The 15,452-nt window shown below is 46.0% G+C and overlaps 1 protein-coding gene across 6 annotated transcripts in view; it reads left to right on the forward strand.

Annotated features, from left to right (window-relative positions):
- The first annotated feature begins 244 nt into the window (after positions 1-244).
- LOC139543025 (brefeldin A-inhibited guanine nucleotide-exchange protein 2-like) overlaps positions 245-15,452 on the forward strand; it is a 44,098-nt gene continuing 28,890 nt past the window's right edge. For 2 of the 6 annotated variants that reach the window (XM_071349117.1, XM_071349120.1), the window contains exons 1-16: positions 245-581; positions 3,686-3,716; positions 4,029-4,152; positions 5,148-5,294; positions 6,207-6,386; positions 7,062-7,293; positions 9,055-9,258; positions 9,508-9,635; positions 9,826-9,959; positions 10,727-10,961; positions 11,374-11,473; positions 11,577-11,716; positions 13,562-13,670; positions 13,754-13,943; positions 14,080-14,191; positions 14,437-14,642. In XM_071349117.1, coding sequence (XP_071205218.1) covers positions 419-581; positions 3,686-3,716; positions 4,029-4,152; positions 5,148-5,294; positions 6,207-6,386; positions 7,062-7,293; positions 9,055-9,258; positions 9,508-9,635; positions 9,826-9,959; positions 10,727-10,961; positions 11,374-11,473; positions 11,577-11,716; positions 13,562-13,670; positions 13,754-13,943; positions 14,080-14,191; positions 14,437-14,642 — 2,435 coding nt within the window. In that variant the 5' untranslated portion in view covers positions 245-418. The remainder of the gene's footprint in view (positions 582-3,685; positions 3,717-4,028; positions 4,153-5,147; positions 5,295-6,206; positions 6,387-7,061; positions 7,294-9,054; positions 9,259-9,507; positions 9,636-9,825; positions 9,960-10,726; positions 10,962-11,373; positions 11,474-11,576; positions 11,717-13,561; positions 13,671-13,753; positions 13,944-14,079; positions 14,192-14,436; positions 14,643-15,452) is intronic. The other 4 variants (XM_071349122.1, XM_071349123.1, XM_071349119.1 and 1 more) reach the window with 3 other exon arrangements.

Raw genomic sequence — 15,452 nt, forward strand, 5'->3', positions numbered from 1 at the left:
TCAGTGCAAGAGGCGTCACTACAGTCCCTGGTTCGAATCCAGGCTGAATCACATTCGGCCGTGATTGTGAGTCCCATAGGGCAGCGCACAATTGGCCCAGCGTCGTCCGGGGCGTCATTGTAAATAAGAATGTGTTCTTAACTGACTTGCCAAGTTAAATAGTAAAGGTTTTAGTGGGAAAACCAAGGAGTCGTTCGATCCAGTAGATGGGACAAAACGGCCAAATAAAATCAGCTGAAAATCACGTGACGTGACGTGTAGTAACCAACATGGCGACTCTGCTGAGTTAGCATCATCAACAAACTCGGTGAATCGACAAGACACCGATAGTTCGGTTTCGTTAGTCTTTCTCTCGCTTGCATCTACGCAGTGCCAGGCCGAAGATGACGGCCTGAGATAGCAGAAGTTATATCAAGAGATGCAACAGCAACGTATTGCTCAACAACAACACCAGAAGCAGGCAGAAAGCACAAAAACCAAGAGCATGTTTCTGTCTAGGGCGCTGGAAAAAATCCTATCGGATAAGGAGGTGAAGCGGAGCCAGCACAGCCAGCTGCGTAAAGCTTGTCAAGTGGCACTTGGTACGTGAGTTGTATTTTTATTCCAGGACATTGCACCCATAGGCATGTTTTGTTTCTTCAATGCAATGTTTTAGGTAACCCTTGCGTGCTAACTAACACAGTACTGGGTACTCATTTCGTAATGGCCTCCTGACTGTCAAGCTAGCTACTATAGTTTGCTAGCCAGTTCGGTGTAACGTTATGCTGTAACGCCGCATAATGTTCAACGCTTCAGTTTTTGAACGCTGACTGGTTTATAGTGGGTGCCTTGTCATAGATCTGAGTCCTATGTTTTCATCACTGTCAACTTTAACAGCTGGCTGGCTGGCTAGTTACCGTGATACCTAGCCATTGGACCATTCATTGTACAGCACATAGCATTGCCACCTAACTAAATCAACTGGCAACTTATGCCGCATTCAGATGCTAGTCGGAACTAGTAAACTCGGAAATGTCCGACTTGTGGATTTGTTGAACGCGGCACGTGTGGCTAAGTAGTCTAGTGGTTAGAGCGTTGGGTCAGTAACCGAGAGGTTGCTGGATCGAAACCCCGAACTGACAAGGTAATAATCTGTCGTTCTGCCCCGGAGCAAGGCAGTTAACCCACTGTTCCCCGGGCGCCGAAGAGGTGGATATCGATTATGGCAGCCCAGCGCACCTCTCTGATTCAGAGGGGTTGGGTTAAATTCAGAAGTCACATTTCAGTTGAATGCATTGTTGTACAACTGACTAGGTATCACCCTTTACCTAAATACAACAAGTTATCAAGTGGGACATTTCAGAAATTCCTTGTTCCGACTAGCACGTGAACCCGACATTAACTCCAGGATACTCGGACGTCTGTTCTTTTCCATTGAGCAGTGGAGGGATAACGTTAGTTTTACACACCACCCAATCTTGTGTTTGTTGAGAGATACATCCTGTAAACTTGTCTTTGGTCATCTGAATAGGATACGTTCCAGCTGTATACCTTTTACTGTAAAATTAAGGATAATGTGTGACATTTTACTGTAAATGAATGGTCATTATTACTTCCAGTTTAGTATGAGATATAGCGTCCCTGCCCATCTTCCAAAAATGTCTGAAACCCTACGTCTTTATGGCGGGAACTTCTAGCTAGATCAGCAGCAATCAATTACTATTTGAGAAGGTCCACATTTCCTAGGTGGCAAAGGTCAGAATGGATAATGTTAGGTATTGATTGACTCGACTGGAATCTTTGTCACAGCCAGGTAACCCTGTACAGAAGTAGTACCATATTCATCTGGTGGGTTAATGTTGACCTTGCTCGCTTCAAATAAATTAATCTCTCCCATATTGACATTGCCCAGCCCACTCATAGACTCTCATATTCAGCACACTGTACACTAAGTTTACTTAGGCTCTGTTCATTGCATACCTTTCTCATTGGCACGGATGTTGCGTCCTTTGTGGTTTGGTTTATGACGGGAGAACCTCCTTGCCTGGTTTTAGCCCAAATTCTTTATGATGATGGGTGGGTACAGGATAGTACCTCAACTAGCCTGTACCCCCGCACACTGACTCGGGACCGGTGCCCCCTGTATATAGCCTCGTTATTCTTATTGTGTTACTTTTTATTATTACTTTTTATTTTAGCCTACTTGGTAAATATTTTCTTCTTGAACTGCACTGTTGGTTAAGGGCTTGTAAGTAAGCACTTCACAGTAAAGTCTACACTTGTTGTATTCGGCGCATGTGGCAAATAAAGTTTGATTTGATTTGGGCTTCATTAATCCGATAACATGTTTATAATGGAGTGATTCCATACAAAACCCAGACAAAATCCCCCAAATAATGTTATTTATTTTGTCTTGGTTTCATATGGAATCACTCGATGAGTATGCCTCAATGGATCCTCATCCTTTGACTAAAATTAGCCGGTCTTTTTCACAAACTGTGAGTGGCCAATTGACTGTGGTTCCCCCATTGAGAAATTAAATGTCCTAGACACTGGCACCATAGTTGTTTTGTGTGCTTTTTTACTGTGCTGTATCCTAGATCAGTGGTTCCCACCCCAAAACAGGAACTCAGTCCGGATTTAAATATTCTCTTGAAAGTTGTAATGGTAGAATGCGCTGGAGTTAGGGGGGGGGGGCAGGATGTTCTCCAATGCTGGAAGGGGGGGCCCCGAGTGGATAAAGTTTGGGAACCCCAGTCCTAGATTATGAAATGTAGACTATAGCACAAGTTCTATTTGCTGTTAAGGGGAGATGAGATGAGCAACTGGAGATGTCCAGTGGTGCAATAATTAGGCTATAATGCTGCTTCCACAGCTAATGGTTTGTTTATGGATCCCAGATGAGCCTTGGAAGAGTCGGCAGTTTTCTTTTTTCATATTTACTATACAACACAACTTTAATGTTCATCGTTGCAGCGAACAGTGGGAATTCTGTCTTCTCCTCTCTTCATTTCTCAACCCCCCCCCCTCCCGATATCACACAGACAGTAAGACGCACAGGGCCAAGCTGCGGTTGAGTCGACAATGGCTGTAGGCTATTTCCTCAGGGTGTACTCGACGCTCCCTGTTCTACCTCGTGGGCCTGCCTTGAGACCTACAGGGTGGACTCGATGCTCCCTGTTCTACCTCGTGGGCCTGCCTTGATGAACAACTTTGGGTCTTGTGTGTCAGCAGTTGCCAAGCATCTCAGCATGTGAAGTTCTGGGATACTACAGCCCAACTTGGTTACATCACGTCTGGCCTTGTATGTATGCACTATTGCTAATGCTTAGACCTACTAGGCTAGATAAGGAAAATGGTGACTTCCAGTGGTGCATTTCAGCTTGTTCTGACAGATCTGCTTCGAACACAGGATCTTTGCTCTGCCCAAAGCTGTCACCAATGTTAAGGCGATAAGATTGTCTTTGGTCATTAGCAAGAGGTTTATGGGTTTTGAGGTTGTTTGATGTTTGATGACTGCATTTCATTTGTTGATTTGTTTTTGCTAATTCTAACTGTATTCATTGTATGTTGATACTGGTATTTTTATGCTAGTGAAATGAATGATCAGTTATGCCTAAAATACAGATAGAAACGCGTTCATCGGGTCTAAAGGTCAAAGTTCAGACCTTACTAATCTTGTTCCTTTTTTTTTTTCACTTCACAGATGAAATCAAAGTCGAGCTTGAGAAGCAAAAGTAAGTTCAAACCCCTTTCTCTCCAGAAGTATCTGCAGCTCATGGACAGGTGTTTGGTTTGATGCACTTATTAAAGGGATCTTGTGACACATATTTTAGCAGTATTATATCTGCGTGCAGTTTGCGGGACTTTTAAGTTAGTTTCTGGAGCCTTTGCTATCTAGTGTTAGCACAACGACTAGAAGGCTACAGGAAACAGCTGTCATGCTCTATCCTTTTTAAGCAGTCACCGCTGTCATTAGTGGTTATTAAGCTTGTGATGTCCTGAGCCTGCATGTCGTCATAACCTCGTGCTGTGGCTCCTTTCTACAGAGATGGCTCAGTGGTCCCGCCCCGAGCAAACTACATTGAAGCTGACAAATATGTACTGCCTTTTGAGCTCGCCTGTCAATCAAAGTCCCCACGCGTTGTCAGCACCTCGTTGGACTGCCTACAGGTACACAAGTTTATACATCTAAGGACTTAAACACACCAACACCCATACGTATTACAATTCAAATCACCTTTTATTTGTTACATGCGCCGAATACAACAGGTGTGGAGCGTAAGTAAGTGTTTCACTGTAAGGTCTACAGCTGTTGTATTCGGTACATATGATATAAAATGTGATTTGTTTTGAATTGTGGGAGAGAGGTAAAATTGTCCCTATCACACAACCACACACTGTTCTATTATATACAGCTTATTCAACTGTCCTACTGTCTCTGTCCTACTTTCTCACTGTCCTTTTGTCACTATCCTACTGTCTGTCTCACTGTCCTATTGTCACTGTCCTATTGTCTCACTGTCTTACTTGACATAGCAGCAGGTAGCCTAGTGGTTAGAGCTTTGGGCCAGTAACCGAAAGGTCGCTAGTTCAAATCCCCAAGGGGAAAAATCTGTCGACGTGCCTTTGAGCAATACACTTAAGCCTAATTGCTCCAGGGTCGCCGTTGATAATGTCTGGCCCTGACCCTGACCCTGGCCCTGACCCTGGCCCTGACCCCACTTTCCAAGGGGAGTTGGGATATGCAACAAACATACTTCCAATTCACACATGTTTAATACTAATAAAACATGCTTCTACATGTGTGAAATAGGTGCTTATATTCCTCCTATCAGATTATTTATTATAATCTAGTTCTATACTGTATATCCTATTGTGTGTCATATTTCTTATCTGACTTTTTGATTTATTGTTGATGTCAATTATTGTACTGCAATGTTTAGGGAACTGGCACGCAAGCATTTCACTGCACCTTTTATACGTGCTGTAAACTGTGTACGTGTCTGTTAGATTTTTTTTCTTGTAAATGCCACATGGTGGAGGACTTAGTGTTGGTACACCTGTTGTGTCTCCTCAGAAATGTCTGACTTGTGTGGATGTCCGACTCCTTCTAAATGCCACAGATGCTCACTCTCTCCACAATCTCTCCCCTCTCCCCATGGCAGAAGCTCATTGCGTATGGCCACATCACGGGCAATGCCTCTGACAGTAGTGCTCCAGGGAAGAGGCTCATCGACCGGTTACTGGAGACCATTTGTAACTGCTTCCAGGGCCCACAGACAGACGAGGGGGTGCAACTGCAGATCGTCAAGGTCTGGCAGGGACCCCATCCATCTTAAACCTCTCCTGTTATGAATAGCTACTTATTTATACAGTGCCAGTCAAAAGTTTGGACACACCTACTCATTCAAGGGTTTTTCTTTATTTTTACTGTTTTCTACATTGCCGAGAGTGTGTAAAGCTGTCATCAAAGCAAAGGGTGGCTACTTTGAAGAATTTCAAATATAAAATATATTTTGATTTGTTTATCACTTTTTTGGTTTCCATGATTCCATATGTGTTATTTCATAGTTTTGATGTCTTCACTATTATTCTACAATGTAGAAAATAGTTTAAATAAAGAGAACCTGGAATGAGTAGTTGTGTCCAAACTTTTGACTGGTACTGTATATATCTCCTAGTTGCCTCTCAGAACAAATTCCTGCCCATTATTTTCCACATCCCAGTCCCCATAGTGATACTACAGATATATCCGGTGCCACATCCGTCTCTTACAGTAGACATGATGCATAACCAGAGCTCATTTCAGCTTCCCATAGTGGAGCTCCAGAGTTGAGGGTCCAAAGTCTGTCTTGTTCAAACAAGCTGCCCGCCACTATTATCACGGTTGATAACAGGTTTTATTGGACTGACAAACATTCCTACGACATATAAAGATACTGTATAGAAGATAATTCTTCTATAATTCACAAAGGTAGTTAAAGACAGTATTTATTCTCTGTCCCCTGTCTGTCAGGACGAGGGTTGCAAAATTCCGGGAACTTTTTAATACATTCCCTGGTTTTCCAGAAATTCTGGTTGGAGGATTATAGATTAACCTTCTTATTCCCTTCTGATTCTGCGAACCCTCCAACCAGGAGTTCAGGAAAATCAGGGATTTTTGGGGGGGGGGAGTTCCCGGAATTGTGCATTCCTAGTTCTGACCCCTCTCTGTTCTCCTGTAGGCTCTGCTGACGGCAGTGACCTCCCCTCACATTGAGATCCACGAGGGAACGGTTCTGCTGACAGTGCGTACCTGTTACAACATCTACCTGGCCAGCCGTAACCTCATCAACCAGACCACCGCCAAGGCCACGCTCACACAGATGGTCAATGTCATCTTCACCCACATGGAGACGCAGGCGGTCAGTGTACTACTGTCCAGACTAGTCCAGACCAGTCCATATCACTCTCATATGTACACAGTCGTCTATAACAAGCACTTTGACTCAATCATAGATGCTGGTGTGTATCATCTTAGAGCAAGCTGATTGACTAATGGGAATGGAAATATCTGGATTGAAACTAGACTCTGGAACTAGACGAGAAATGGATACACTCCTTGTATCTCGATTTCTCCATTAGTTTATGTGTCTCCTTCCTGAGTCGGGGTGGGACAGCCTGTGTCTCCTTCCTGAGTCGGGGTGGGACAGCCTGTGTCTCCTTCCTGAGTCGGGGTGGGACAGCCTGTGTCTCCTTCCTGAGTCGGGGTGGGACAGCCTGTGTCTCCTTCCTGAGTCGGGGTGGGACAGCCTGTGTCTCCTTCCTGAGTCGGGGTGGGACAGCCTGTGTCTCCTTCCTGAGTCGGGGTGGGACAGCCTGTGTCTCCTTCCTGAGTCGGGGTGGGACAGCCTGTGTCTCCTTCCTGAGTCGGGGTGGGACAGCCTGTGTCTCCTTCCTGAGTCAGGGTGGGACAGCCTGTGTCTCCTAGTCCTGTTAGTTGACTGGTTCGTTGTTTGGTATTGACATGCTGTTAGTTTGGTGGTCTGACTAGTTGTGTTGATCATGGCCGGTCTGTTCATTTCCCTGCATCTATACAGGCTATAGAGGCTCAGGAGAAGGATAGACTATGTCTGCCCCAGCAGAACCCTTCCCCTGGGCAGATGTCTGGTGGTTTTTCCCGGTCAGACTCCACCCCAGACCTCAACGGGACCCCTTCTCCTGCAGCCAGCACACCGGACCTTAATACCATCAATGGCCAACCGGAGGAGTGCAAGACTGAGGAGGATGTGGCTGCTACAGAGGAGAACAGAGAGGAGACACCACCTCCAGGTATTGGCCTTGTTTGTATTCATACTTAGCATCGATCTGTGCTGTTCCCAGAGAGCTACCGTCCTATAGCTTTACACTAGGGCTCTCCAACCCTGTTCCCGGAGAACTACCGTTCTATAGCTTTACACTAGGGCTCTCCAACCCTGTTCCCAGAGAGCTACCGTTCTATAGCTTTTACACTAGGGCTCCAACCCTGTTCCCAGAGAGCTACCGTTCTATAGCTTTACACTAGGGCTCTCCAACCCTGTTCCCGGAGAGCTACCGTTCTATAGCTTTTACACTAGGGCTCTCCAACCCTGTTCCCGGATAACTACCGTCCTATAGCTTTACACTAGGGCTCTCCAACCCTGTTCCTGGGGGGGGCTACCATTCTATAGCTTTACACTAGGGCTCTCCAACCCTGCTACCGTTCTATAGCTTTACACTAGGGCTCTCCAACCCTGTTCCCGGAGAGCTACCATTCTATAGCTTTACACTAGGGCTCTCCAACCCTGTTCCCGGAGAACTACCGTTCTATAGCTTTTACACTAGGGCTCCAACCCTGTTCCCGGAGAGCTACCGTCCTATAGCTTTACACTAGGGCTCTCCAACCCTGTTCCCGGAGAGCTACCGTTCTATAGCTTTTACACTAGGGCTCTCCAACCCTGTTCCTGGGGGGGGGCTACCATTCTATAGCTTTACACTAGGGCTCTCCAACCCTGTTCCTGGGGGGGGGCTACCATTCTATAGCTTTACACTAGGGCTCTCCAACCCTGCTACCGTTCTATAGGTTTACACTCCAACCTTAATCTAGCGCACTTGATTTTTAAAATGTATTATAAAAAATGTACCCCCTTTTTCCCCTCCCATTTTCAAGTACGATCTTGTTTCATCGCTGCAACTTCCCAACGGGCTCGGGAGAGGCGACAGTTGAGTAATGACCCGCCAAACCGCGCTCCTTAACACCCGCTCGCTTAACCCTGAAGCCAGCTGCACCAATGTGTCGGAGGAAACACTGTTTAACTGACGACCGAAATCAGCCTGCAGGTGCCTAGACTGCCACAAGGAGTCGCTAGAGCTCGGTGAGTCAAGTAATCCCCCCGGCCAAACCCTCCCCAAACCTGGACGACGCTGGGCCAATTGTGCTCCACCCTATGGGACTCCCGGTCACAGACGATTGTGACATAGCCTGGGATCAAACCCGGGTCTCTAGTGACACCTCAAGCGATTCAGTGCCTTAGACCGCTGCACCATTCGGAAGGCCCACGCACTTCATGTTAATCATTTTCTGGTTGATGAGACGAATCGGGTTATTTACAACTGTGGTTGGAGTGTAAACCTACAGGAGGGTAGCTCTCCAGGAACAGGGTTGGAGTGAAAACCTACAGGAGGGTAGCTCTCCAGGAACAGGGTTGGAGTGAAAACCTACAGGAGGGTAGCTCTCCAGGAACAGGGTTGGAGTGCCCTGGTGTAAACCTACAGGAGGGTAGCTATCCAGGAACAGGGTTGGAGTGCCCTGGTGTAAACCTACAGGAGGGTAGCTCTCCAGGAACAGGGTTGGAGTTAACCTACAGGAGGGTAGCTCTCCAGGAACAGGGTTGGAGTTAACCTACAGGAGGGTAGCTCTCCAGGAACAGGGTTGGAGTGAAAACCTACAGGAGGGTAGCTCTCCAGGAACAGGGTTGGAGTGCCCTGCCGTAGATCATGATTTTATTGTAAGACATTTCTGAAGCTCACATCATCCTCATTAATTTTACACTTGGTCTTTTTCCTCATCAATAGTTTTTAATGATCTACTTCCAGAAACACCACCAGCGGTAACACAGTCAGTAGAGGAAGGGAATGAAGTGGGAGGGGGATCAGAATTAGGGGAGAGGGGGACATCTGGACGAGGGCAGGTCGATTCAAAGCGAACAGAGCAACCAACGACTGATGTGGTGGAGGAAGTGGCCGCAGAACCAGAACCACAGACCCAAACTGCACAAGGTCAGTAATTGGTTGTGATCGGAGTGACTGGACAGAGTTTGTTAATCAGGGCTTGTCTGTCATTTACACACCTGTATCAAGGTTCCTGCTTTCTAGTTTTTCCAGGCCATTGTGTTTCTGCTTCTGCATTGCTGTTTGGGGTTTTAGGCTGGTATCTGTATAGCGCTTTGTGACATCTGCTGATGTAAAAAGGGCTTTATAAAATACATTTGATTGTATCTGACTGGTCTGTTCCACCCCTCCACACAGCAGGGGACTATCCCCCACACATACCCCCAGAGCACCCTGATCTGACGCCCCCTACACCCAGGACAGTTAGGAACCAGATGAACGGCATTATGGGTGACCATGGTTCTGTGTCCTCTACAGACATCTTGGTGAGTGATCTCTTATCTTGGAATGAGGATGTGTCACATCAAAGGTTTTATGGGAACAGTGATTCCTGATGATTTTTGCCCTTTATTAATTATACGTAGTTATGCTCATTTTTAGTTATGTATTGACAATTGCATGGTACAGTTAAAGCTGTTCTGTTTTAGTAATTTTTTTTCTCGTTGTGTCTTTTAGGATTTAGAGTCCATGCAGGGTGGCCAGAACGCTGTTCGTTTCTCACACATCCTGCAGAAAGACGCCTTCCTGGTCTTCCGATCCCTCTGTAAGCTCTCCATGAAGCCGCTGGCGGACGGACCCCCTGACCCAAAGTGAGACATCATCCACTAGCCTTTCAGCCATTTCTTCCCCTCTGTTCACACCCACAACTTCACCTTTCCCTTGGTCTCATCACCTAAACCAAGGCCACATTTTCTGCTTTCTGTTCACAATAATGTCATTTAGCAGACTGTTTTATCCATAAGCAACTTACTCATGTGTGCATGCATACATTTTGCGTACGGATGGTCCCGGGAATTGAACCAACTATACGGGTGTTGCAAAGTTCATTCGCTACTAGCTAAGCTACAGAAGACCACCAGGCCCGAATACAGGACTATATAACTAGCTGCCACTTGCTTGATATAACTAGTGTTTAAAGATCCTGAGGTTTTCTGGAGGTTTTAAGTTCTAGACGGAGTGTCTTCAGTGTCTCTAATGTCAAACCCTGAGGCTGGGAGTCTGAATAGACGAATGCTGAGCCTGATCACTGCTTCCAAACATAAGAGGGACGTGTTCTACTTTAAACCTAAAAAACTATATTCAACTGAGGCTATAGACTGTACAAGACATTCATATACTACACTGTTGAATATTTACACCCCCCATCTCCTCTGGCTTTTTCCTGTGTTTGTCCTCCATCTCTCCTTTATCCAACTTCTTCTTTCCCCTCTTCCTCTCCACTGTTTTTGTTACCCTCTCTCTCTCGCCCTCGCCCTCTCTCTCGCCCTCTCTCTCTCTCTCTCTCTCGCAATCTCTCTCTCGCAATCTCTCGCCCTCTCTCTCGCAATCTCTCGCCCTCTCTCTCTCTCGCCCTCAGGTCTCATGAGCTGCGCTCCAAGGTGGTGTCCCTGCAGCTGCTGCTGTCTGTGCTCCAGGGGGCGGGGCCTGTCTTCCGCACCCACGAGATGTTTGTCAACGCCATCAAGCAGTACCTGTGTGTGGCCCTCTCGAAGAACGGTGTCTCCTCTGTGCCAGAGGTGTTCGAGCTCTCCCTCGCCATCTTCCTCACCCTGCTCTCCCACTTCAAAGTCCACCTCAAGATGCAGATTGAGGTGTGAGATGCAGGAGTTAAATAGAGATTTAATCTGGGATTTTATTTAGAGTCCTGTCATTCAGTTCAGAATAGGCAACAGGGAATTAAAATAAATCACTCTCTCTACTCCACTCCACCCCTCACTCTCTCTCTACCCCTCACTCTCTTTCCACCCCTCACTCACTCTCTCCTCCCTCCCCTTAATCTCTCCTCCCTCCCCTTACTCTCTCCTCCCTCCCCTTACTCTCTCCTCCCTCCCCTCACTCTCTCCTCCCTCCCCTCACTCTCTCCTCCCTCCCCTCACTCTCTCCTCCCTCCCCTTACTCTCTCCTCCCTCCCCTTACTCTCTCCTCCCTCCCCTTACTCTCTCCTCCCTTCCCTCCCCTCACTCTCTCCTCCCTCCCCTCCCTTCCTCACTCTCTCGAACTCAGGTGTTCTTCAGGGAGATTTTCCTGACCATCCTGGAAACGTCATCCAGCTCCTTTGAACACAAGTGGATGGTCATTCAAACCCTGACACGGATATGTGCAAGTAAAAACACATGCTGCTGTTTATGTACCATATACCACTCAACCCTCATTTAGACCCGTCTCATTTTAATCTTCCCTCCCCCTCTTCAAACCCTTCACCCCAGATGCTCAGTGTGTGGTGGATATCTATGTGAACTACGACTGTGACCTGAACGCTGCCAACATCTTTGAGCGTCTGGTGAATGACCTGTCTAAGATTGCCATGGGAAGGAGTGGCCAGGAGCTGGGGATGACCCCTCTACAGGTGACCTCACACTGACCTGTCAGTAGTTACCTACCAAATATGGTCAGAATTAGAATCACTTTTATTCACCAAATACATTGACAGTCAGAATTTGACCTGGTGGTATGGTGCTGCTAGTGATAGACAACATTTAGAGACAGAATACAGACAGAGGAATTTACACAGAGTTATACATTATATACAAAATCATGGTTGGATTTTCAGTCATTTATCTGTTTCTTTGTTTTTGAGCTCTGTAAATGATGTCACCGACCGTTAACAGGAGATGTACAGTACCAGTCAGAAGTTTGAACACACCTACTCATTCCAGGGTTTATCTTTTCTTCTTTGACTTTTTTCTACATTGTAGAATAATAGTGAAGACATCAAAACTATGAAATAACACATGGAATCATGTAGTAACCAAAAAAGTTTTAAACAAATCAAAATATATTTCATATTTTAGATTATTCAAACAAGCCACCCTTTGCCTTGATGACAGCTTTGCACACTCTTAGCATTCTCTCAACCAGCTTCATGAGGTAGTCATCTGGAATGCATTTCAATTAACAGGTGTGCCTTAAGTTAATTTGTGGAATGTCTTTCCTTAATGCATTTGAGCCAATCAGTTGTGTTGTGACAAGGTAGGGGTGGTATACAGAAGATAACCCTATTTGGTAAAATACCAAGTCCATATTATGGCAAGAACAGCTCAAATAAGCAAAGAGAAACGACAGTCCATCATTACTTTGACTGACCTTCACGTCTTAAACTGGGAAATGTCAACAACTTTAAAAGTTTCTTTAAGCGCAGTCACAAAAACCAAGCGCTATGATGAAACTGGCTCTCATGAGGACCGCCACAGGAAAGGAAGATCCAGAGTTACCTCTGCTGCAGAGGATAAATTCATTAGAATTACCAGCCTCAGAAATTGCAGTCCAAATAAATGCTTCACAGATTTCTAGTAACAGACACAACTCAACGTCAACTCTTCAGAGGAGACTGCGTGAATCAGGCTTTCATGGTCGAATGGCTGCAAAGAAACCACTACTAAAGGACACCAATAAGAAGAGACTTGCTTTGGCCAAGAAACACGAGCAATGGACATTAGAACGGTGGAAATCTGGCCTTTGGTCTCAGTCCAAATTTGAGATTTTTGGTTCCGATGGCCATGTCTTTGTGAGACGCAGAGTAGGTGAACGGATGATCTCCGCTTGTGTGGTTCCCACCGTGAAGCATGGAGGAGAAGGAGGTGTGATGGTGTGGGAGGCTTTGTTTCGTGACACTGTCAGTGATTTATTTAGAATTCAAGGCACACTTAACCAGCATGGCTACCACCTCATTCTGCAGTGATACGCCATCCCATCTGGTTAGGGCTTAGTGGGACTGTCATGTGTTTTTCAACACCTCCAGGCTGTGTAAGGGCTATTTGACCAAGAAGGAGAGTGATGGAGAGCTGAATCAGATGACCTTTGCCTCCACAATCACCTGACCTCAACCCAATTGAGATGGTTTGGGATGAATTGGAACTCTACGTGAAGGAAAAGTAGCCAACAAGTGCTCAGCATATGTGGGAAGTCTTTCAAGACTGTTGGAAAAGCATTCAAGGTGACTACCTCAGGAAGCTCGTTGAGAGAATGCCAAGAGTGTGGAAAGCTGTCAAGGCAAAGGGTGGCTACTTTGAAGAATCTAAAATATATTTTGATTTGTTTAACACTTTGGTTACTACATGATTCCATATGTGTTATTTCATAGTTTTGATGTTTTCACTATTATTCTGCAATGTAGAAAATAGTAAAAATAAAGAACACAAAACCCTTGCATGAGTAGGTGTCCAAACTTTTGACTGGTACTGTGTTTTCCCAGGAGTTGAGTCTGCGTAAGAAGGGCCTGGAGTGTCTGGTGTCCATTCTGAAATGCATGGTGGAGTGGAGCAGAGACATGTATGTCAACCCCAACCTGCAGGCCAACCTCGGTGAGTGTAATGAGCTGTGTGTGTGTCTAGCTGTGAACAACTAGGTGTGTGTCTTGACCCTGCTGTGTGTGTGTGTGACCCAGGCCAGGAGCAGCCGTCGGATGGTGAGGGTGCGGAGCTCAAGCTTCCCGACCAGCTGGCGTCTCGTAGAGACAGCGTCAGCTCTCTGGACTCTACCGTGTCATCTAGTGTCCAGTCCTCCCAGCCGGACCACCCAGAACAGTATGAGGTCATCAAACAACAAAAGGACGTCATTGAGCATGGCATTGAGCTGTGAGTCGCACTCCCTTTGTCCTCCCCTCTGACTTTCTCTGTATCTGTCTATCAGTCAGGGAGATGTCTCGTGGCCTATCTAATGATATGATATATCTGTAGTAGCCATAGATTATTTGTGTCACCATCTCTCAAGGTTCAACAAAAAGCCCAAGCGAGGTGTCCAGTACTTACAAGACCAAGGCATGCTGGGAACCACAGCGGAAGAAATCGCCCAGTTCCTGCATCAAGAGGAGCGCTTGGATACGGTGAGCTCCTCACCACAACCTCATAACCCTTCACCCGACTTGTATCACTGGGCAAACATGGAGAACTTGGATTCAGTATCCTCTCTAGGATGGTTTTGTGATGTGCTCAGTCTTTACTTTGTACAAAAATATGTTGTCATTGTAAATGCTGTTGTATATAACGGACTTCCGTGGTTATATAAAGCTTAAATAAAATAAACTCTTACACAACTTTTTATTTCCTCTCTCCACTCTCCTCTCTATAGACCCAGGTAGGGGAGTACTTGGGGGAGAATATCCGTTTCAACAAGGAGGTGATGTACAACTATGTGGACCAGCTGGACTTTTGTGGCCGGGACTTCGTCTCTGCTCTGAGGGCTTTCCTGGAGGGCTTCCGGCTCCCAGGAGAGGCCCAGAAGATTGACAGGCTCATGGAGAAGTTTGCTGCCCGATATCTGGAGTGTAACCAGGGGTAAGGAATATGGCTGTCAGTGGCTGTATGCTACCTGCAGGGGGAGCCATTGAGATTTTATACACTCTCTGGAAACCTGTTTTTTTATTTTATTTTTATTTCACCTTTATTTAACCAGGTAGGCTAGTTGAGAACAAGTTCTCATTTGCAACTGCGACCTGGCCAAGATAAAGCATAGCAGTGTGAACAGACAACACAGAGTTACACATGGAGTAAACAATAAACAAGTCAATAACATGGTAGAAAAAAAGAGAATCTATATACAATGTGTGCAAAAGGCATGAGGTAGGCAATAAATCGAATAATTACAATTTAGCAGATTAACACTGGAGTGATAAATCATCAGATGATCATGTGCAAGAAGAGATACTGGTACTGGTGTGCAAAAGAGCAGAAAAGTAAATAAATAAAAGCAGTATGGGGGGTGAGGTAGGTAAATTGGGTGGGTAGTTTACAGATGGACTATGTACAGCTGCAGCGATCGGTTAGCTGCTCGGATAGCAGATTTTTAAAGTTGTTGAGGGAGATAAAAGTCTCCAACTTCAGAGATTTTTGCAATTCGTTCCAGTCGCAGGCAGCAGAGAACTGGAAGGAAAGGCGTCCAAATGAGGTTTTAGCTTTAGGGATGATCAGTGAGATACACCTGCTGGAGCGCGTGCTGCGGGTGGGTGTAGCCATCGTGACCAGTGAACTGAGAAAAGGCGGCACTTTACCTAGCATAGCCTTGTAGATGACCTGGAGCCAGTGGGTCTGACGACGAACATGTAGCGAGGGCCAGCCGACTAGGGCATACAGGTCGCAGTGGTGGGT

Source organism: Salvelinus alpinus, chromosome 17 (assembly GCF_045679555.1).
Source record: "Salvelinus alpinus chromosome 17, SLU_Salpinus.1, whole genome shotgun sequence".
NCBI lineage: Eukaryota > Metazoa > Chordata > Actinopteri > Salmoniformes > Salmonidae > Salvelinus > Salvelinus alpinus.